The sequence below is a fragment of the Lissotriton helveticus genome, chromosome 3_1 (assembly GCF_964261635.1).
Source record: "Lissotriton helveticus chromosome 3_1, aLisHel1.1, whole genome shotgun sequence".
In the NCBI taxonomy this organism is placed as follows: Eukaryota; Metazoa; Chordata; class Amphibia; order Caudata; family Salamandridae; genus Lissotriton; species Lissotriton helveticus.
This window is the reverse complement of record NC_136061.1, coordinates 956662583-956686631: the sequence shown is the minus strand read 5'-3', so window position 1 is coordinate 956686631 and position 24049 is coordinate 956662583. Positions and strand designations below refer to the sequence as shown.

The 24049-nt window shown below is 43.2% G+C and overlaps 1 protein-coding gene and 1 long non-coding RNA gene across 5 annotated transcripts in view; one reads left to right on the top strand and one right to left on the bottom strand.

Moving 5' to 3' along the window:
* The window catches only part of MLPH (melanophilin), a 391857-nt gene that overhangs the window by 166465 nt on the left and 201343 nt on the right, over positions 1-24049 (top strand). For all 4 annotated transcript variants that reach the window (XM_078681363.1, XM_078681362.1, XM_078681364.1 and 1 more), the window contains exon 3: positions 8203-8339. In XM_078681363.1, coding sequence (XP_078537489.1) covers positions 8203-8339 — 137 coding nt within the window. The remainder of the gene's footprint in view (positions 1-8202; positions 8340-24049) is intronic.
* The window catches only part of LOC144823134 (uncharacterized), a 48367-nt gene that overhangs the window by 18834 nt on the left and 5484 nt on the right, over positions 1-24049 (bottom strand). The window contains exon 2 of the long non-coding RNA XR_013608741.1: positions 11091-11176. This is a non-coding gene — a long non-coding RNA (uncharacterized LOC144823134). The remainder of the gene's footprint in view (positions 1-11090; positions 11177-24049) is intronic.

Here is a 24049-nt window from a genome sequence, read left to right as displayed (position 1 = left end):
TGGTTCAACAATATACTAGAATTAGATCAACAAATAAACATTAAATCAAACAATCAGCAATACAATTAGGGGAGGAGAGAAAGGCGAGAGAAAGTAGTGGGGGGTAGGGGAGGAGAGAGAGTGAGGATAAGGGAAGAGACAACCATAGAGACGAAAGGAAGTCTGTCTAAGGTTCACAGAAAAACAGGGTGGGTACAAAGGGCAAGGGCATGTGAGGGCTGAGGACAGAGGACAGAAGCTGGAAAGAGTAGGAGCGGAGAGGGGGGAAGGTTGCATAAGGTGAGGATCGCTAGGTTCAGGATCAAAAGTACCGGGTCATCAATCTGCACAGATTCTCAAGGTGGGTGCATTGTTAAAAAACAGGCCACAAGGTGGAGCTCCAGGCTAAGGAAGGGAGCAGTTTAAAATTCAAAGGAAAAATAGATCAGGAGTGTTTCTTTAGAAAAGAGGCACTGTTATTCTAATGAAGCGTCCATCTACAGGGGCCTAGAGGTCGTCAGATCTAGGATTTGGCGCCATTTTATAAGGCTAGTTGGATCACGCAGTTTCGTGCGGCAGTTACTACTCTATTCATGCCAGTGCTGCTTCGCTCCTGAATTTCACCCTGCCCTGCCACTATAACCATTTAACCCCCAATTTGAAATCAGTGCTCCCAGAAAGTGTCTTCCCTTGAGACCAAACAATCAAACAACTAGGGCATTGCTGGGCTAGGCGAGGGAGGCTTCACTTGGTGCCGGTGCTGAGTTCCAAAGCTGTGCCTGCAATCCCCGCTAGGAATCTCGTCAGCCAATCTCGCACGGTCCGTTGAGCTGTGGCATGTTAGGGAGAGCTGGAGCAATGCCTGTTCCGAGGCGCTGAGCTGGGACAAAGCAGCGCAAGAGAGGCAGGCCTCACCTTGTGTCGGTGGGGGATCAACGCACCATAAACAATTATGTCCGGTGGGGGTCATCGCACTATCTATTGTAGATCGGGCAGTTGGGTCATCAGCATCCAGCCACGTGGCGCTGAACTAGGCATGGAGCACTGGGCGGCGAACTGGGCAAGCCGCGGATGGAGCGGGAGCACTGGAAAGTTCCTAAGCGCCTTGCAGATACAGGCACTCAGGAAGCGGAGATGAGCCGTGCAACTCCCAGGCATTCGGCGGCGATGAGGAAGATGCTGCCACTGTCGATGGTCGATGGGGATCTACGCAAACTAGCAGCTGGTTCAGCCGTCGCAGGTCGATCTTTGGCCTACCGCAGGAGGAGATAACGAGAGGCACATTCCTCGGCAGGGAGGGGGCATGGAGCTGGGGAAGACTTCAGTGCGGCTGAATCGGTGCATAGCTGCATCCCAGAGGCGACATGGTGCCCAGAAATCACAGTCTCTGATAGAAAGCACAGACCCGGTGTTAAGGTCTCCATGGCCATCCAGGCCAGACCCCTGCAGGCGGATCACAGCGTTGGGCGGTCAGTGGCCAGGAGGAGCGTCGGGTACCCAGCGCTAGCGGCGAGGTGGAGAGGTCCTGGAGGAAGAAGCCTGTGGCCTGCGTCCTCGAGGCGCCCAAGCCAGGAGGGGTACGATGAGGCAGGAAGGTCCCGGTCGTAGCAGTGTTGAGCGTCGTCCAGGTGAGTGGAAAATATTTTCTTTTCTTAATGCGAACCAGTTTCTTGTAGTGATGCTTGTAGGTCGAGGGAAACGGGTGCACTACTACTTGTAATGTACACTATGTGAGTTATTGTGTGGCTGTATGTATCCTTGTGTGTATGGGTGTGTAAGTGGCAGTATAGGTGTATAGGTGGGTGGGTGAGTAGCTGTGTGGGTGAGTGACATGCTGTGTAAGTGACGGTATTGGTGAGTAGGTGGGTGTGTCAGCAGCTGTATGAGTGAGAATGGCAGTGTGAGTTGCTCTATGGGTGGGTAAGTGGGTGTGTAGTGACTATATGGGTGAGAGAGTGGGTGTCTGAATGGCTGTATGAGTGTGTTATTTGGTCTGTAAGTGGCTATGAGGTGAGTGAGTAGCTGTTTGAGTACGTGTTTGGTTAAGTAAGTTGGTGTGTGAGTGGCTGAATTGGAGAGCATGTATGAATGGCTTATTGGGTGAGTAAGCAGATATGTGAGTACTTGTATGGATGAGTAAGTGACTGTGTTGAGTGGCTATATGGGTGAGTGAGTGGGTATGTGAGTACCTGTATAGGTAAATAAGTGGGTGTGTCAGTAGCTGTGTCAGTAGCTGTATGGGTGAGTGTGTGGTTATGTGAGTGGCCGTAAGGGTGTGACTGGTTGTATGAGTGGCTATATGGGTGAATGAATTGTTGTGTGAGTGGCTGTGCAAGTGAGTGAGTGGATGTGTGACTGCCTCTATAGAGGAATGAGTGGGTATATTAGTACTTGTATGCTTCTGTGGATGGGTATGTGAATGGTTGTGTGGGTGTATCTGTGGAAGAACGAGAGGTTCTATGAGGGTGAGAGTGGGTGTGTGAGTGATTCTGTGGATGATGTCAGTGATGTCATTAGTGATGTCATCAGTGATGTCACTGACCATGTCATGAGTAACCCTGGGCGTAGTGGGGCTACGCGAAGCTTCCTGAAGTGGGCATGAATCTACGCCCACCCATCGCGCTTCGTGTAGCCCCACTATGTGCCGCCCGCCTCCCTTCCGTTCTCTTCTATACCCCTAATTTGGATTTTAAATAGGTTAAAAACTAAAGAAAAGCACTTACCTTTTCTGCGGCGTCCCGGGGCTCCATCTTCTTCTTTGCGCCGACTTCTTCCAAACCAAATGCGCATGCGTGGGTGCCCGTTAGCAGATTTTGTGAAGTAAACTGTGTGACAATCGTGTTGAGACTAATTCACTGGTCAAGTACATTACAGTTAGGTCGAGTAAATTTTTAAAGTTACGAGACCTATACTGAATCTGTACACTATTGTGATACAATAGATAATCACATTTGTGCGATATCATGTATCATGTATGAATAATTGAACGGATTGGTAGTGATGAAATAGACAATTGTTAGCTGTCTTTTCTTGTTTCTCCCTGTTTGGAAAAAATGTTCTGTCTTTTTTGTCAATTTATTTATTTAAAAATGAGTTTTCCGTGCACTGAATTTAATTTTTAATATAACTATTTGCACTCTGTTTACAACGAGTGGTTTTTAACTTGAGTATGTAATGTGATTACTGGGATATTGTGATACACATACTGTATGCATTTGTAATTGCCAAATGGTGTTTTATGAACACATTATTAAAGCCCTGTGTTTTTTCTATATTGTTGTGGTACTGGGTTTGTTGGACACAGTGTGTTTTTGACATTAGTCTAAGTGGTGTATGAATAATCATATGCAGTATATGTATGTAGCATAGTGATTTCCCAAGTGGGTGTTTATATTCTACTGTTATAAATGGTGCCCCATCCCCTGGTTGTGTGGGGCTCTCTCTCTTGTCCTTTTGAGTTTTTACATTTCTTAGTTGTGTGTTCTGAAATCCTGAGTTTTAATTTTCTGTCGTTCTTCCCTCTATGATAAACCACATGGGCATTTCAGAGCATAGGTACAAGTATTACTATTGCATTAGTATACTAATTAGTATCATAACTTTGCTTGTCAATTTTATTTGATTCCCTTTGTGTGGATGCTTAACAAACTCTCCTTTCATTGCATTATTACAATGCACTCTGTCCATCCATGTCTTTTCTGATGAATATTGGTGCTAGCGAGTCCTTTGATATTCTTAGATTGCTGAAATGCAAATATATGTTTCTCACTATAAAGTGTAACAACATTCTCTTCAACTATAAGAATGTACAATCTTTTCATGATTATGGTATGGATCTTCAATCTTTAGGTTAAGTATTTGTAGACAAACATGAATTTTGATGTTTGTTGCATGTTTGGCTACAACAATGGTTGTCTTGACATTCTTTTAACTTTCTCTTTAGCCTCTTGAATGACTGGTTCAGGGTAACCCCTTTCCAAAATTGTGTTATCAATCTGTAAGTAATTGTCCAGTACTGAGTATATTCGCTTGAGTCTGCTGAACTGTGAAAATGTACTTCTCCTCAAATCAGCCCATGAAGTTGTTCATGTAGGTACGGGCCCCTGCAAAGTGCATTGAAAGTTCTGTTTTTCTGTAAAACATCTTTTTCTTTCCAATGGAAGTAGTTGGGGTACACAGAGAATTGAAGTAATTCAATAAGAAATACTTTGTTAGCTCTGATTTCTTCAGTGTTAAGTTAAGCCCATTCTATAGCCTCAATGCCTTCATCATGTGGGATTGAAGTATATAATACATTAACATCCACTGTCCCAACCAGATTTCTTCCAAATTACAATAATATTTGCTCATCAGTGATGTCTTTAAGATATGGTCTATACTTCTGAACAATGAGCTGCAGAAATCTGTCAATACATTTACCTAAGGGATAATGTCATGATCCATATCCCGATACTATCAGGAAGGCTTGAAGATCCATCAGGTTTTTATAAAACTTAGGTCTTTCAGGGTTGCTAGTCATAAAACTTAAGATTATTTCTAAGATTTTTCTGAATTTCTGTTGTGGGAACCTCTAACGGAATTAAGGGGTTGATATAATATATGTGTTCCATGACTTCTCTTCTTTAATGTTCAGTGTACATTACCACCAAGCCTTCTCGGTTGTTTGCCATTTGAAGAGTGATATCTCGATCATTAGGAAATGATTGTAGTGACTTATACAGGTAATGTGATTGTTCACCTCAGACACTGGTAATCACTCATGGCTGCATCTCAGTCCAAAGTTATTTTGCACTCTATGTTCAGAGAGGACCTGGCCTGGCAGTTCTAGCTGGACTGGTCCTTTTGGAGCAGTGTCAAGACTGATTTGCATATGGCTGGATCCAAGCTGAGTTGGCATGCTGTGCAAACTGAAGCCACCTATCCATCACTTTTTTGTATACTTTAGTGCATGGGTACTCACAAACATTTTCCCATGGGCCAAAAAGTTTTGTCTGTGGTATGACCGAAGGCTGCATTGAAGCCAGCAGGGTGGCGGTCAGGGAGGAGGGGTAAGGTGGGCATAGAGGAAGCAAAGCATGTGCATCTCGTGGCTCAACTGCAAAATGTGAAACCAGAAAACCTGTAATCAATGCCAGCTTTCCCACTTGACCAAATTGTATGATCCTGTGCAATTGTTTTCTTTCACTTTTCCTCCATTTACTTCATTACCACATACAAGAGGATCTTGAAATGCTTGATTTTAAGATGTCCACTGTACAAAGCCTTCTCCTATGTTTGATTTAATAAACTGTAATGTTGTCCTTGCATATTAGCAACCCAGGCCACCCAAAGGCTGCACATAACAACTGACTTGCCTCTTAGTTCCCTATTAGCATTGTTGTCAGGGCACTTGAATGCATTAATGTTTCTAAATCCATGTTTGAAAACAATCATTGTTTAAGAAATGCTTCTCAATCCACTCATATAATCTGATATGCTAAAGTAAAGCAGTTCTGCATGTTAATAAAATACACTTTGAATTTGAAGAGAATTTATCGATACTCAGTGGCATAACATTAGCCCTCGCTGTGCGGGGGTCCACAAGCTCCAGATGGCTCCCCCTGGCACTGTGCACGGGCGGCAGGCCTTTTGCCGGAAAGCTCCTGACTGGGTTTGGAGTATGGGGGGGCCCTTCCATGTACTTTGCAGGAGGGTCTCCTTTAGTTTTGTTACACCACTGTCTGTGCATTTGTTGCAAGATATCTTTAAACTTGACAGCATTCCTAAAGTTAAGCACCGTAGGACACTCTAGTTGCTTCCTTTTTTTATCTTCAGCTAAATCGTAAATAAATGCTTAAATGCTTATTTCACATATTTTTAATGTCGGTGCTGAGTCGAGTAAACAGCGCCCTGTTGCTACAGTTGACCTGGGGGACCCATTGAAAGGCCAGGAAGCCCACAAGGGACCCCTAGGCTTTGAGTATCACAGTTTTAGTGTATCACTCGGAAGTGGGGCAGGTATGCACACTGTGTCACTGGAACCAAGCTCTACCCGGCTGATGAGACCTAACTTGGACTAAACCAGTCTTGGGTTGCTTGTTATCCGGTTCAGCAAGGACCCGGCCTGGAAGTTCTGGCTGCACTGTTTCTATATGAGCAGGGTAAAGACTCGTGCTTATGTATGGGTCCAAACTGAGGTAGCATAGTGTGCAAAATAATGATGGACTGGGATGGAGCCCGAGTGATTATTGGTGGCTGAGATTCATTCAAGTATTCCATCCACTACTTTTTTGTTAACTTTAGTGTGTCACTTTTAGAAAGTTGGCCTTTTCCTACCCTAACCATTTGAAGCCTTCTGCTGGTGTCCTGGGTCACATGACTGTGAATGGCTTTGCTGTTGGGCTTTGTGTATTTCTCCGAGTCAGTGAGACAAAAGGGAAGTAGATATTAGCAGGATGGGTCATCCTGCCAGGATGGCTGGGGTGGAGCTGTTCCCTGCCCCACTTACACTTCAAAGCCCTTGCATCCATCACACATATTGCTCTCAGAGAAGACTGGACCTACCGCCTTCATACCAGGCTAACTTGAGTGACTCCAAGGATCAGTTGGCTGACCTGCAGTCCTGAGCTACATAGTCACAACAAGATCCAGAGTCCTCCATGCAACTGCCCGGCTGGCATACCATAACTGGACCAGAACCTGCCTGAGCCCTGCTTGCCTCTGCTAGAGTGAGTCCCTGATCCCCAAGAGGCACCTCCCCAGGTCCTTGGCTGGTATATTTGGTTGGCACTCCTCTGTAAGAAAAGGTGGAATTGTAAAGTTACTGACTCCTTGCAGCAGCAAACAAGCCCGTTCATGCTGAGACCCTGCTGCCGCAACATCCACCAAAGCAAACCTTTGGTGAAACCGGCTCATCGAGGTACAGCAACTGACAGAGATGACTGGCAACACAAGTTCTGCACTTTGCACTAAAGCAAAGACAGACTGCGGTGACTGCTAACAGGAGGACAGACTGGCTGTGACTGCTAGGACAGAGGGACCTGGCCTGGCAGTTCGGGCTGAACTGTTTCCATGGGGAACAGGGATAAGGCTGATTTGCATATGGCTTGGTCCAAACTGGAATGGCATGGTGAGCAAAAAACAATGGCTTTTGGCCCAGATCTCTGTACTGGGGGTGAATGTTTGACATTGTTTAGCATTTCGGCCATCAATTGTTCTTTTTGCACCACTAGTTCCTACGCCTTTTCGACGATAGAGCATATCCTCTTTAACTTTTTCTCATAATTACTATACATCCCTATTTGCTGGTAACTCATGATAATTTTGCATGCAAGGGTACCCGGCCTATCTTTTTTTTGGAGTACTCTCAACCCCGGCCTCACTAACAACTCGTTAGCATTTTGCACTAGAGCATACTTGCTTAGCTTTTCCTCACTAGTGACTCAACACCAGTGGCATAGCTAGACTAGTTCACGCCCGTGACGGTCCCTGCGGCGGACGCCCCATGGCATATGTGAGAGTGGCAGCTGCAGCCGATACCGGTGGCAGCTGCCCCGCGGCCATGTGTATTAGCAGCAGGGGGGTGCTGGCGATGCAGCAGGTAAAACTCATGCCCCCTGGGGCGGACCGGACCCCCTTTGCTAAACCACTTCTCTGCACAAATTACACTTGCATCGCAAGCATTAGTAAACGTCCTGTTAAAATGTGAAAGCACAACTCGTGGAACTTTCCATATTTCTCCTAGGTTTTTGCTATATGTACCTGACATTTTCAAGAAAAAAATGCATCGAGTGTATCTCTTGATTATAGTTCTTTATAGTAAATCTGTGTTCTTTCACAAATAATTTGTTTGGAAGTATCTAAGAATTAAATCTATTTTTTTTCAAAATGATTGTTCTTCGTTGCTATTTTATTTCAGTTAATTAAGATTATTTATATTGATGCACACCTAGGTAAGGGTAACTGAATGATCAGCGTTGCAAGGCAAGAGAAGCCTAACCAATGATTTTGGCAAATGAAGAGCTTATTAGTGACAATTGGTCAAACCTGTTTCATTAAAAGTCAAAGGGCTCCTTCTACGTCACTTGTGCTACCCCTGGCTTATGAGTCAATCGATGTCCATGATTAACCCTCAAAAGAACAATCTTTCCCTGTTAAAATGGGAGTTCCTCCTGGTGGTTGTCTTGTTTGTTCATAGTGTTGACTGTAGGGTCTCAATGAGCACATCTCTTTCTTTACTTGCAGGGTGGTGAAGATTGGATCACTGGAGTGGTTTTATGAACATGTGCGGACCCGCTTCAAGCGCTTCGGTAGTGCCAAAGTCATGCGGTCCCTATACGGGCGTCTGCAGCCCGGGCAGAACTTGGATCCAGAGCTCCTGGGTATGGAAACTATCCCTTACTACCATGTCATGCAGTCTCTTTGTTAACATACATTCAAAGTCCCACATGTATATTCTGAGCAGTGCAGCCCACTGGATGAGTGATGCTATAGAGCTAGAGCAGATACAGTGTTTTGCTAAAGGCAATGTGTGACTTATTTCATGGTGTAGTTTTTCTACCTTCCAAACTTCTTTCTTCTTCTTCATTCAACTATAAATCCTTTCTTACTTAACATCCTTCCTGCTGACCTAGTCCCCTTATTTTTCATTCCACACCCTTATCTTCTTAACACCTTTATTTTAACATGGCAACCATTTCCTGCTTGCTTTACACCTAAGCTACTGTTTAGGTCACATCTTTATATTGTTCTTCTCTTTTGTCTATTTATCATTTTCTCTCCTTTCTGTACTTTATTTGACCTCTTTCCTTTTATTGATCACTGAATTCACTTCACCCCTTCCTACTCCTTTTTCACTCTTGCTTCCCTTTGACTCCACCCTTTTAACTCTTCCTTTATTTTATTTATTTCCATCTCCCATTCCTTCTTTCTATCCTTTTTCGTTGTTTCTTCACTTCTTCCTTCTTTGCCGACTCTCTCTTTTGCAAATCTTCTACACTCTCCACATAACTTCCTTTCCCTCTTTTCATCTTTGTTTCTTCCCCTCATTGTCTAGTTTTCTAAATTCTGCTAGGGCCACCACCAAAGCTAAGATGACCCATCAAAAGAGTTTTGTATCCGAGCTGTAAAATTATTATTACGCAAACAAGCGCATTAAATTTGCATTAAAAAATTGAGAACTAATTCAGTGAATGGTAATCTTGCAAATTCTGTTAGAAATCAAGAACATGCAGCTCCAATTTTGATTCAAGGTATGAAATCCATTTTCCAAATTCGCATTATTAGTGATTTTGCAAATAAAAAAAGTGGAAACCAAAGTCATCAGGCGTATGGCTAGGTACAGAGATTTGGTAGAATTCATAAATTCTACCAAAGTGCTCTGATACCCTCACGGGTCTGGTTTACGGTCTATAAAACTATAAAATAAAATAAAATAAATGGTTCTGCACAGGCCCTGACTATAAGTCAGGCTCTGCGTCGAACATTAGTGGTGCAATTTGGCAGGCCAGGTTCTGCATGCACTTGCTGTTACAGGTGGATGGTTGGATGCAGGGTTTTCAAATGTCTTGTACTTTTCTTAGGATCATCTCCTGATTTTGATATGTCTACTTCTGTTGGTAACAGTGGGTTGCTCTTGCTCCAAATTACTGTGAATCGTGTCGAATTTCTCATGATTTATAACTGGCATATGTTGTTGTATTCTGTATATTACATTCAAACCCCAGATTCATGTATTATTTCTGCTGTTTCCACATCATTGCAAGATGGCCCTTCATGTGAGGCATTTGTTGTTTGACTATGTTGAAGGTGTCTGTTTTCTATTTTCTAAGGGGTCCACAGAGACAATAATGGCCCGGGGAAGGGAGCTGCGTGCCCCGGGCCTTTAATGTCCCTGGGGACATTCGCATGAAAATGCCCTATCTACAACTATATGGCACTTAAGCAGTGCTTAATTTGTAAACCAATAAGTGCTGGGGCTCTCGTCGGGAGGCCACTGCAGCTTGCACCACACATTGCTCCTGCCAGTTGGAAATGACAGTATGAACACAGCTACTAACTGTTGGGCTAATCCCAAAATTAGTCAGACAGCGCCACCATGTAGCAGACTGTCATAAGCCCCGGTGATGGCAATTAGGTGCTGGTGCTAAGCACCCGAAAACACCGGCTCAAACTAAGCACTGCACTTAAGCACTCTTCCCAAGCAATGGCAAAAAATGTGGCTATCTTTCGAGGACAAAATACGATGCTTAGACTAATATTAAAATGTTTCCCACTTTGTATTTATACTCTACAGTGTTGCAGGCATGCAAAGATTGAAAACCTTGGAGAAATAAAAATATTTTTCCTACTTTGCACCTGCCTCGAGGAGGAATCCTCTTTTGTCCAAAAGCCACATCTACAAATTTTAGTAGATATGGCTCTGTGTCAAAAACCAGGAATGGTAGCATGGTAACACCCATGTACCCCCCATGCAACAACTACTTGTCGCAAGGTAATGCTAAGTAGCACAAGTTTCTAATTTGTATAACTTTTAGGAAATGTTCGAGCACAAAATAGTAAGCGTGCAATTTACATTGCTGCAAAGGTTGTCCGACAGAATATTGTTTGTGTGGCAAAACAATTGCCCTCAATTCAGTACTTGTAGCTCTGTTTCATTTAGTGTTCTATAAGATACATTAATTATAGAGAGGGTTTTGATGTTCTCAATTATTACTTTTGTTTGCTGCCTCTTGCAATCATTTCCACTGGCAGTCCTTTTGTTTGTTCCTTTCACATATTCTGCTCTTCCTCAACTGCCTTTTCCTCCTTCACCTCTTGGTCATCTCCTCTTGTCATGTGTTTGAGTCCTGCCCTTTGTCATCAGTAAGAACTCGATAAAAACATTATTTTTCAGTTTTTGATTGAGTGCCAGCTCCATCTCATTCCTTTTTAATTCACCTAAATCAGATGAGTCATTTTCTACCCAGGTGACTGATGTTTCGGATAACCATGAGGATTCAACAACTTCTTCCCCAACATGTAAAAAAACAATAAAATAACATTAATTAACTTCCCACCCTACTTCCCTACATATCCAACACCCTGCTATTAGACTATAAACTATATTATATGAAAAAGACTAATATTCTTACCTTCAATATTCTGTTCCACGATATTTTGATAGTCACAGATTTTGGTCATTCACCGCTAAAAATTGCATATTCGTCTGTTGCCAGTTCTGTATAAAAGACAAGATATTTACATTAAACCCAATGACTTAAAATAGATAGAAACCACAACATCAGGTTCAGTTGGCTCATTGGGTTAATTTATCCACTCCAGGATTCTGTGTTTGCCACCATAGTCACAGGTTCACATACTGGCAGGTCTACTCAGCCTTTCATCATTACGAGGACAATAAAATAAAATTAAAGCCATTCCATTGAGTAATAATTAACATCAAGGGCCATATTACAGATAGTGCACAAGGGGCGCAACAGGAATGCATGCCCACTTTTTGTGCCCCTAGGGCACTATAGTATTACAGAAGGGCCCGCAGATGCTTGTGTGGTCCGTTCTGGAACACATGTAGCATCAGCTCTATCTGCACAGGGCATTCCCTAATTTGCTTGGGGTTGTGGCCCCATACAAATGAGGGAATAATTTTGTGCCAGCACAGTGTTACTGTCACGCGTCCAGATACAAACATGACCTTAGGAGGCACACTGACAGTGCGCCACAAAAAAGGTGGTGCACTGTTAGTGAACCCCTGAGAGCAGCCCTCTCAAGGGGTGAAGGGATCCCTTTGGAGCTGCAGGGGAATCTCTGCCCCCTCACTTAAGTGCAGGTATGTGACAACTGCACAGTGAAATAAATACCATCAGATTAAATCAGCTGCTCCATGTTTCTCTGAATGCACTGCCCCCATGGCTGCCCCGAGTTTGCGGCTGCACATTCATTGTAATCGGGCACACTGTTATTGTTTGAGCCTGACAGACCTGTTTATATGTGCGCCATGTTGCAAACATGAACAATGCGCCAGCAGCAGACATGGAGCCCATCTAGCAACCTGCCCCTCCTTCAGTTAGGTTGGCCACATTTCTGACTTTGTGGGGCATATTGGATGCAAAACACACTTTCAGCTCACTTGAAATATCTAATCTCCCCAAAACAATTTGAATAAATAAATTCCAAATGATCCACAACAGCTGGGATACAATATCTTGATTGTTTGTGAAGAAAGAACGTAGGATATTAGGACAGAAATGTTTAGTAGGTCTGGAAGTGTGGTAGGCCAGATGGAAGCTGAATGGAATAATGTGTAAGATGAGGAAAGAAAGTGCTAACAGGAGAAGGGTGCAGGAAGAAGAGAGTGAAGGGGCTGAGGTGAGATGGATGTGAGAAGTGTAAGGGTTAAGGGTAAGGTGACTCGAATATGGAAGAGAATGGCTAAGGGAGATATATGAAGACAAGGGATGCCATTAAGGGTGTACAATGAGGGGCAGAAAAGGGTCTTAGAAAAGAATGAGGGGTTGAAGAGGACTTATTGTGTGGTATATGGTAAAGGGGTCATACACTGTGGGGTTGAGAGGTGAAGTAGAGGGAAAGAGGGAGTGAGGAAATGATATATGTTACAAATGGAAATATCTAGTTGTCAGAGGCTTTAAATCTGTCCACCTAGGGACCCTACCTTCTGGTCAGGGTAAGAAGATTGCGCAGCTAAGATAATCCCTGCTCCCCCCATTGGTAGCTTGGCACGAGCAGCCAGGTCTATCTCAGATGCAACATGTAAAGTATTTGCACATAAACGCACAGTAACACAGTGAAAACACTACAAATGGACACCACACGAGTTTAGAAAAGTAACTAATTTTTATCTAAACCAAACAAGACCAAATAGACACACATCCAACATACATAAGCAAAGATATCAGTTTTAAAAGGTTAAAAACAGTTCAGTCTACATAAAACTATGGATGCGCCACTTTTTGCACAAAGTACCTGGGATGCATCAAAAACAAAAGACGGAAACAGGTGCAGGGGAGGTGAGGCATCAGAAAGTAGAGCGATGCGTTCCTTACACTCCAGGAAGGTGATGCGTTGGTTCCTTGCTCCCAGGGGAGGCGAGGCATTGGTTCCTTACTGCTACGCAGGAGAGATGAAGAGTTGGTTTCTTACTGTGAGAGGAGGGGATGCTTCGTTTTCTTACTGCGTGGGGAGGTGATGTGTAATTTCTCTGGACATGCGGCCTCTGTTTCTTACTAAAGCCCAGTGTTGATGAAGATTTTGGTGCACATGTGCCGTGCATGGAATATCTGGACATGCTGGAGTCGATATAGCAGTGGCGAAACAGGCACTGCATTGATTCTTCCAGCCATGAACAGGTGATGCATCATTTCCTTCAGCTGCACAGCAGGGCCTGCGTCGGAGCGGGGATCTCGGATCTCGGAGACACATTTCTCTGAACTCAGGCTGCAGCGGTTATTCTGCCCACAAACAGGCACTGTATTGATCTTTTCTGCTGCACCGCAGCAATGCATTGGTTCTTCAGAGCAAGCTTGCAGGAGGAAAAATGTCGCTGAAGGGTGATGTGCACATGTACAGCTCATCTGCTACAAAAGCCACCTCCAAGGGCCCAGAACTGGCATTGGCACCACTTGGAAGGTCAGAACTTCCAGCGGAGGAATCTAGGGAGCTTCGGGTGAAGCCTTTGTTGGCCCAGAGACTTCTTAACAGGAGGCAAGCAGACACAATCTCTTGGAGAATCTTCTCAAGCAGTATACCAAAGCAAAAGTCCAGTCCTTAGTCTCTCCAAGACAGAGGCAACAACTGCAGGCAACCAGGCAAAATAAAAGCAGCAAAGGGATAGTACTCTTCTTAACAGCTCTTCTGCTCTTCCTCTTGGCAAAGTCTCCTCTTTATCCAGAAGTGTTCTTAATGTCTTGGGTTACAGGTCCAATACTTATACCTCTTTTGGCCCTTGAAGTAGGCATATTTCAACGGAAGGTTTTTGTAGTGCACAGATCCCGTCTTCCCTTGACCTGGCTCTAGATTCACTACAGGGGGTGGAGACAGCACTGTAAGAGGACAGGCATAGCCCTATTCAGGTGTCAGTGACAACCCCTCCCACCACTCTAGCTCAGAAAGGCCCATTAGCCTACTGATGGTCCATCAGGATATGCAGGGCACACCTCAGCTCCCTTTGTGTGACTGTCTAGAGTGAATGCACCAACAGCCCAACTGCCAGTCTAAACCAGGTGTGGATTCCACAGGCAGCCAGAGGCAAAGGATAGTAATCAAGAAAATGTTCATTTCTAAAAGTGACATTTTCAAACATACAATGTAAAAGCCATCTTCACAGAAAGATGTGTTTTTAAATTCTGAGTTCAGGGAACCCAAATGCCACATCTCAATCTCTTCCCAATTGAAAGTTACATGTGTAAGGGGTTACAAGGCAGCTCCAATGATAACCTGTGGGAGAGATAGTCCTTACATAGTGAAAAACGAAATTGGCATTATTTCACTGCCAGGACATGTAAAGCACACCAACACATGCCCTACCTTTCACTTACACTGCACCCTGCCCATGGGACTACCTTGGGCGTACCATAGGGGTGCCTTACATGTAATAAAAGGGAAGGTCTCAGCCTGGCAAGTGGATGCACTTGCCAGATCGACATAGCAGTTGACAACTGCACTCACAGACACTGCAGAGTCTGGTCTGAGACATGGTTGCAGGGCCACTCGTGTGGGTGGGTCAATCAGTGCTGCTGGCCCACTAGTACCATTTGATTTACAGGCCCATTTGATTTACAGGCCCTGGGCACACACAGTGCACTTTCCTAGGGACATACCAGTAAATCAAATTTGCCATCATGGATAACCAATCATATTCACAATTTACACAGGGTGTACTTGCACTTTTGCATTGATCAGCAGCGGTAAAGTGCCAGGAGCTCTAAGACCGGCAAAAGCAAAATGCAGCACGCAAACAGAAGGTCAGAAGCAAAAAGGCAGGGGAAAAACATACCCAAGATGCCTGGTCTAACAATATGTAATAGGCAGCCGCGGTCAGTAGTGCGATGAACTGCAAGGCGGTGACGTGGAGAGGGGGAGGGGTAGGGTGGGGGGTAGTAATGTATGGATTATGGAGTTTTACAGGTAAGTAAACATAATCATAAATAAAACAGATTTCGTTGCGCACACTGCATCGCATTTGGTGAAGCAGTGCACGCAACGAAATTCGTTTTATTTATATGTTTACTTACCTGTAAAACTCCGTAATCCATACATTACTACCCCCCACCCTGCCCCTCCCCCTCCCCACGTCACCGCCCTGCAGGTCATCCCACTACCGACCGCGGCTGGTGATAGGATGAAATGAAAAAGTGTTTGTGGTGAGTACGTATTCCTTCTCAATTTCACCAACAAATAGAAACCATTGTTGTCCATCCCGGTGCTGTGCACAGGCCACCAAATAGTGAATGAAAGACCCAAAGAGAGACCAAGAGATAGACAGAAGCTAAGACAGAAAGAGAGAAAGGTTGTTTGTCTAGTTCTCTGTGGAAATCGCAAACATTACTTTAACAACACACAATCCAATAATATAGAACCTAAAGTAAAAGTAGGGTCACCTCAGCGCACTTACAGCCTGATTCATCAAGCCGAAATCAGCTCGCAAAGGGCCAGATTCTGAGAATCTGGCCCTTTGCGAGCGCTATTTTTGCATTTGGGATTCATCATCCCAAATGCAAAAATCGGTAATAGCGATTTCGCTATTTTGCGAGGAATTACATTTAAGGAATCTCTATTTGAGATTCCTTAAATGCAATTCATCATCCATTTAAAAATTGCGAATTCGCAATTTCGGCCCGCTTTTTACCGCGAGGTCAAACCTCGTGGTAAATAGCGACAACTTAGAAAAATGCTTTTAAAAGCATTTTACTAAGTTGCATGTTGCACACACACATGTCCTTTGGACATGTGTGTGCGCAACATCTGTTTCAATTTGCATTTAAGGGGTGCTACAGGGTGTCCTTTGGACACCCCTGGCACCCTTTAAATCGCTATCTTATTTGCGATTAGCTAATTGCTAATCGCAAATAAGGAATAACTCCCCATGCATTCCTATGGGCCTTTGGCCCATAGGAATGCATGGGGAGTTATTCCTTATTTGCGATTAGCAATTTGCTACTCGCAAATAAGGATTGTGTAGGAATCGCTATTTATTTAGCAATTCCTACATGAATCCCGTTTTGCAAGTCCTTAATAGCAATTCCTTATGAATCGCTATTAGGGGCTCGCAAAACGGGAGATTGATGAATCAGGCTGTTAGAGTGAAGGGTCATTGGAAAAGACAAGAGACACCAGGAGAGAGGAAAGGTGGAGACATAATATAGTGAATGAGAAAGGAGCCTTGAGGTTGACATGGAATAATCTACCCTATCAATCAATCAATCAGGATATATAAAGCGTAGCTAATGACCCGGTAGGGTATCCAGGCGCTTGGAGATCGCGGAGGCTTATTCAAACAGCCAGGTCCTGAGGGCCATTCAGAATTCCAGAAGAGAGGTAATGGTCCAGAGCTTTATGGGGAGGTTGTTCCAGCACTTTGCTATGATGTGGAAGAAGGAGCAGCATCCACTTCATTAGAGATTCAAAGGGCTCATTAACGCAGAAAATTCCTGTGAAGAATGGCTTGAGACAAGGGTGCGTCTTGGCACCCTTGCTCTTCTCAATCTTCCTAGCAGATCTTCCCATGGTTTTGGAAGTTGAAAAGAGTGCGAGCCCGCGCATGAATAATAATAAAGTTGCATGTCTTTTATATGCTGATGATCTAGTGATCGTGGACCAAACTGAAATGGGCCTCCAAAGGAAATTAAATGCCTTTAAAATATATTGTGATAAAAAGTTTCTATCGGTGAATATGGAGAAAACAAAGATCCTATGTTTCGGGAAGAGGGTAAAAAATTTTAAATGGTTTTTAGGGTTAGACAAATTAGAGGTAGTAAATGAATATAAATATTTAGGCCTTTGGTTTGACAGTGCATTAAAGTGGAATATCCACGTGGCGGCACAAACTTCAAAGGCGGCCTCATCGGTCTGTGGATTGAAAAAATGTAATAAGAACTATGGTGACATGTCACACAGACCGTTACTAAAGGCATTTGAAGCTATGGTACCCCCACAAGTTCTTTACGGCGCTGAAGTGCTCTATCTGAGTGGTAAAAGGGGTTGGGACCGGGAGGAGGGAAAGATAATTAAAATGATGTTGTCCCTTCCTAACGGTTCCATGTTGCAAGCTATTAGATTGGAGGCAGGCTTGACGGCATGGGAGGTAAAGGCACAAATATCATTGTTAAGATTTTGGAACTGCCAGATGCCCGGTGATGAACAGAAGGTGTCAATTTGGTGCAGAAAGGAAATACAAGCAAGCAGCTTACTTTGGAAGTGAGGAAAATCCTCCAGCTAGTAACTGCACAATTAAAGTTGACCCTCGAACAACCTCTATTGGACTTAGTTTTTACTAAGAAAATGCTTAGGGACCAAGGGTTTGAATATTCAAGATCACAAGATCTGGAGTACCTGAAGTCGAAAAAATCAGTGAACTGGGTAAGGAATGAATGGGAAAAGGAGGTCCGGTTTCCATATTTGGATGCGCTACCCAGTAAATGGTTGAGGTACGAAATCATGAAGGTTCGGATAGGTTTACATCCATGGAAGATTGATAGTAAATTAAAAGCAACCCTGATCCAACCTGATGGTATTTGTAAATGTGGCCTAGGTGTGAAGAATGATATTTCACATATACTACTGGATTGTAAATGGATTTTTAAAGTGCGTAAAATGTTTTTACGTCCAATATTTTTAAAGTATAAGGTGAACAAACGATCAGAGGCTGTCGTTCTCCTTACAGAAATGTCGTTTTTAGATATTACAATTGTGTTGGGGAAATTTTTGAAAGCAATAAGAGAAGCTGTAATGGAGACAACTAAGGAAAACGAGAAATTTTAAGATATTAAGATTTTAAAATATGAAAAATGTCAATTTAGTGTTTTTAGGGTTTTAAATGTGTATTGAGTGTTAAATTGAACTATGATGTGAACATTTCTATTGTTAAGTGGATCCATGGTCGTGTGTATGGTTTATCGACTATTGTCTAAATAAACTTGATTTTACTACTACTACACTTCTGCTCGGTGGGGGGAGTATGTGCTGTGTGCTTTAGAAGTAACTATTTGCCAATTTGTCGGAGAAACTGGAGCACAGAATATTTAACCTGTCAGGCATACCAGCCCAATAAGTGTTAAAATGCAGTATTTAAAGGTGAGTGTGCTACGTGGTACGTAGGTACATCCCCGTGAAGTGGGCACACTTGAGAAGTTCAGATAAACTGACTCCAGTATAGTTCAATGAAAATAAAAATTAATGAAGAGTCAATACATAAGTTTTCATCATATAGTCTTTTTTAGTGATTTCACGAAATTTTGTATGAGAGCGTTACATCACGCTGAACAGGTAAATACAATCCAAAGATATTTTCAAGGCATGCTCCAATGCATTTCGGACTAACAAAAGTCCTTTATCAAGGAGCGCTGTGGAAGGATACAAAAAATGCAACTTAGATCAACAATAAATGAATGCCAATACAGAAGTATTGTGCGAGTGACAAAACCCGGTGTGTGCTTGAACATGCATTCACATGTGAATAAGCGTATAAAACAGTCCAATAGTGTGCATTAATGAAGGTAATCAAGACGGGGTCATACATTTGTAAATATGTGGGAGTGCGTGTGAAACTGCCATCTGTGAGCATGCTTTCATTTAAACTGGAAGAAAAAAGGTTGTGAGGGAAATTCGTGTGCGGTGATCAAAGTATCAAAAGGTAGGGGTTGAAACAAATCTTACGCTTGTGAAAACAGCTAGGCGCTCATATCCGAGCTGCAAGAAGGCGAAATGTGATCGTTAATAAGTCTTATCGAAACCTAGCGAGGTTGAGAAGGTGGGGGGCGCGTTATGGTGATTACTTACTAGTGAAAAGGTTCAAGCTGTGAACTGCATCTCTCGAGCTTCGCTTATGCAAGAACTCAAAAGTTTTTTTGGAAAAATGGTATGCAATACTAAATAAATGCAGTCTGGACTTGATACTATTGATTATCGAAGAACTGTCGGGTATTCTCGACGAGCTCACCCTCGAAATAACATCCACAGAAAATGAACTAAAAGACCTTTTCACCCCGGAAGAATTAGGGACCACCTTGGAAGACATCAACAGACAAATCGACCGTCATACCAGGGAGATTAATGAACGGAAATTGCGCAAATTTCGGCGCGACACTTTAGACTACAAACTTGGGGAAGTATACACCTGGGCGGAAGTCTACGCCCAACGCCGGAGAAACAAACCATACTCCCAAAATACTGATACCTCATCTTCTGACAGCGACCACACTAACCGACCCCCAAGACAACAACCTACTCAACGGACAACCCCTAGAGATCAGTCTGCACAAGGTTCTACCTCATCTACCTCTCAAACTGATACAACCACTGTCGTGCCTTTTTTAGAGTCACGCCCAGACAGAACCGACGACCCAGACGGGGAAAAAGGAAAAACAAAAAACAACGAGAAGACGCCACCACAACAACAGGTCAAACCCAAAACGAGGAAGCATCGTTAGTAATAAACATCTCAGACACTAATCTTACCATGAGTGAAACTAAAGTTCTACAAAAAGGCATGTCATTTATTCCCACCAGCAATACTAATCTCCTTGAATTAGAAGTCAGCACCTTTAAGCTCACTAGGAAGCTGCGATTGAAGCACTTTTTTGAGAAAGTCTTGGAACCATCTAAAGAAACGAAACCGGATCTACTATTAGGCTTGCGACCACCAAGCAACTATATGCCCCCAAGCAGCCACAAAAGCATTGATACCTTCTAAACTCTGGTTCGACAAGATATCGCCAAAATGAATTTTAGAAAGATCACACGTAGGAACATCACCAACAAGGATCAAGACACACTGAAGAACATTGCTAAGAATCCCAAAATCAAATGCTTGAAAGCGGACAAGGGAGGCGCTTTAGTTATCCTCAACACGGATCTCTACAACCGTAGAGCCAGAGAACACGTTCTTGACATCAACACCTACTTGCCCTTGGATGGCAACCCTACCAACGAATATAAAACCGTGCTACTTGATATCATTGATAAAGCTAAGGAACAAGACATCATTGATGACAGAACTAAGCGATACCTAACAGTGAACCATCCAAGGAGTCCCAGTTTAACCATGCTCCCCAAAATCCACAAGGATTTGATGGATCCACCATTCCGCCCAATCGTCTCCACACGAGGATCAATTCATGAGCCTATCGGCAAATTCATTGACCGCTACTTACAACCCATGGTCACAAATCTAAAGAGCTACACCAGAGACACCAATGACTTCATCAACAAGTTAAACTCCATTCAAATCAATGAGGATGAACACATTCTACTATGCACTGCCGACATCAAAAGTCTATACACCTCCATTCCCCACGCCGGTGGAATTGAGGCAATTGAGCTAGCATTATTGAGATCTGACATTACAGACCCTATGAAGTCCTTTATTTTAGAACTTATGATTTTCACTCTGTACCACAGTTATTTTTCCTTTGAACAACATTGGTATCTACAAATGTCCGGGATGGCAATGGGCAATTGCGCAGCGCCCACGTACACTAATATTTACATGGGCAACTTCGAACTAAACCACATTCTGACCAACACCGACTGGAACGACAACCTCAAACTATATGCACGGTATATAGATGATTTATTTTTCATCTGGAAAGACTCTCGAGAACACTTGGAATCAGCATTAACGACCTTGAATTCGAAAGATGACCGGATCGAACTCACTTGGAGCATTTCTGACAAAGAAATCACGTTTTTGGACGTACTAGTAAGAATCACCCCTGAAGGCATTGAAACCGACTTGTATAGAAAACCCACTGACCGCAACAACACCTTGTTGTATAGTAGCTTCCACCAAGACTCATTGAAGAGACATTTACCGTTCAGCCAGATGTTGAGAGTAACTCGGATAGTATCCAACGATGGAAGGAGAGATTCCCAATTACAAACTATGGCCGACAGGTTCTCCACTAGGGGGTACCCACAAAAAATCATTGATGAAGCCCGGGATAAAGTCAAGATGATCTCTCGCCCAGAAGCCTTAAAAAGCAAAAAGAAGGATCCAACTTCTAGAATGGCACTTGTCTCCAGGTATTCCACCTCGAGTAAAATCTACAAGAAGACCATATTGAAACATTGGCGAATTCTCTCGTCAGAACCAGACTTTGGTGACTTATTCAAAGAACCACCCATCTTCGCTTACAGTAGACCTCCAAACATCAAAGAAATTCTATCCAAACCAACGGTCATATCAAGCAAGCACACTGGTACACGTCCATGCCATCATTGCAGCAATTGCAATAATGTGATGGGAGGTAACACTTTAAATCACCCCATGAGAGGATACAGCATCAACCTCAATGTAGATGCCACATGTGATTCAGCTAATCTGATCTATTTACTAAAATGCCCATGTGGGAAAACCTATGTGGGAAAAACTAGTAGAAAAATCAAGACCAGACTTAATGAACATAAGTCAAACATCAGGACCAAGAACACTAAATCGACTGTGGCCGTCCACTTTAATGAAGCACACCACAGCGTGGCACAATTGAAGTATTTGGTACTTGAAATGGTTGCCCACGTTGAGGGCAGAGACAATAACAAAGTTCTTCTACAACGAGAGACCTCATGGATATATCGTCTCCAGTCGTTGAAACCATTCGGTCTTAATGATCGGACCGAACTTAGTTGTTTTTTATAATGGTTTACAATGTCACTGTTTAATGCTTGTTACCTGTTCTGCTCATGCACTTCACCCCGTTTACTTTTACCCACTACAAGATGGCCGCCCTCATCTTTTTTCACTTGGTGTCCCTCATCTATTTTAACCTTCACACACTTTCCCCCGTCGAACTCCGCAGTAACTCCGCGAAGCTCGAGAGATGCAGTTCACAGCTTGAACCTTTTCACTAGTAAGTAATCACCATAACGCGCCCCCCACCTTCTCAACCTCGCTAGGTTTCGATAAGACTTATTAACGATCACATTTCGCCTTCTTGCAGCTCGGATATGAGCGCCTAGCTGTTTTCACAAGCGTAAGATTTGTTTCAACCCCTACCTTTTGATACTTTGATCACCGCACACGAATTTCCCTCACAACCTTTTTTCTTCCAGTTTAAATGAAAGCATGCTCACAGATGGCAGTTTCACACGCACTCCCACATATTTACAAATGTATGACCCCGTCTTGATTACCTTCATTAATGCACACTATTGGACTGTTTTATACGCTTATTCACATGTGAATGCATGTTCAAGCACACACCGGGTTTTGTCACTCGCACAATACTTCTGTATTGGCATTCATTTATTGTTGATCTAAGTTGCATTTTTTGTATCCTTCCACAGCGCTCCTTGATAAAGGACTTTTGTTAGTCCGAAATGCATTGGAGCATGCCTTGAAAATATCTTTGGATTGTATTTACCTGTTCAGCGTGATGTAACGCTCTCATACAAAATTTCGTGAAATCACTAAAAAAGACTATATGATGAAAACTTATGTATTGACTCTTCATTAATTTTTATTTTCATTGAACTATACTGGAGTCAGTTTATCTGAACTTCTCAAGTGTGCCCACTTCACGGGGATGTACCTACGTACCACGTAGCACACTCACCTTTAAGTATTCAAAGACGCATTCGGCCAGTTGCGTCGCCCGTTGGAGCACCTTTATCAATCTCTAAACCCACTTCCAATTTCCCCTATCATTACTCAACTTGACGCTGTGCGCCTAAGCCTCACTACTGATCTTTTACAAAATGCAGTATTTAACAGTGATGGAGGACCCAAAGCGTAATTGTGAACCTGGCTTTGAAGATGGCACTGCCCCACATGTTAAAATCTTAGCCTATCCGCCAGCAACCCCTCCCACCCACCTTACTGAAAAATGTGGGTCTGTATGCGCCCTTGAATCAGAACATGAAAAAGCTCCTAAATAATAAGTAAACAAAGTAAATAAAATATGCTTTTGCAGATCGTGCTTTGTCTGTTCCTCTTCAATGTGTACATTGGAGCAAATGCAGACACGGAAACAGCATGGAAGAAATACAAATAGTAAATATGCACTGTAATGCGTACATATTTTCGTGGTGCATCTGCGACTGAGTATCTTGAGAAGGGTGAGAAAACAGGTTCCCTCAGCAAGCCGACGCTGTACCCACTGGCTTCCTATTCTGCATTACTCCAAATTTTCCCAGTAAGATGATGGGGCACTCGGCTATAGAACTCTCCAATATTCAAAGCTCTGGTGTGTCTCGCAGTTGTCCACTTTTCCAGTAGATGGCAGCATATGATAACATATCTGCTTTTAAATTCACGGTCCTCGGTGTGTATGTGAACAACGGATATCTGCATTTAGCGTCGCCATCGATTTACAGCTATTTCTAAGAAGCAAAAAGCTTTTAGAATTCTGTCTTTCTAAAGGAAAGCTTTTAAAACTGCGCCTTGTTTTTTAAGAAAAATTGTCAAATATTACAGACAGGCACTTATCGAGAGGCACTTCAAGTGGAGAGGCAAAGCAAGCAGAAAAGAGATACTTAATGGCATGTCGCTTTGTGCTCTTGAGTTCAAAGGATGTGTGAAAAGTGAACGGAGATGAATCTTCACAAAAAGCCCGAGGAGCCATGAAAACAGAGAGAATTGCAAAATAGAGGTATTAGTTAACTCTGAATAGGTGTTTCTTCGGGAGGAGAGGTTCCAATAAAAGGCACTGATTATTATGCAAATATAATGCGTGTGTAGGAGCAAGGCGGGGGTGGATGCACGACCACCTTTTCTAAAGACAGTTTGCCATTCTGGGGAGAGTGTTTCAAGGCGCCTGTTCTGAATTCGGTGAACAGTACCTGACTAAGGCCAGGGATCTTGGTGAATTTCGCGGCCACTGTCATAAGCCGTCTCTCCTCGTCATCTAATGCCCTCTGTAAC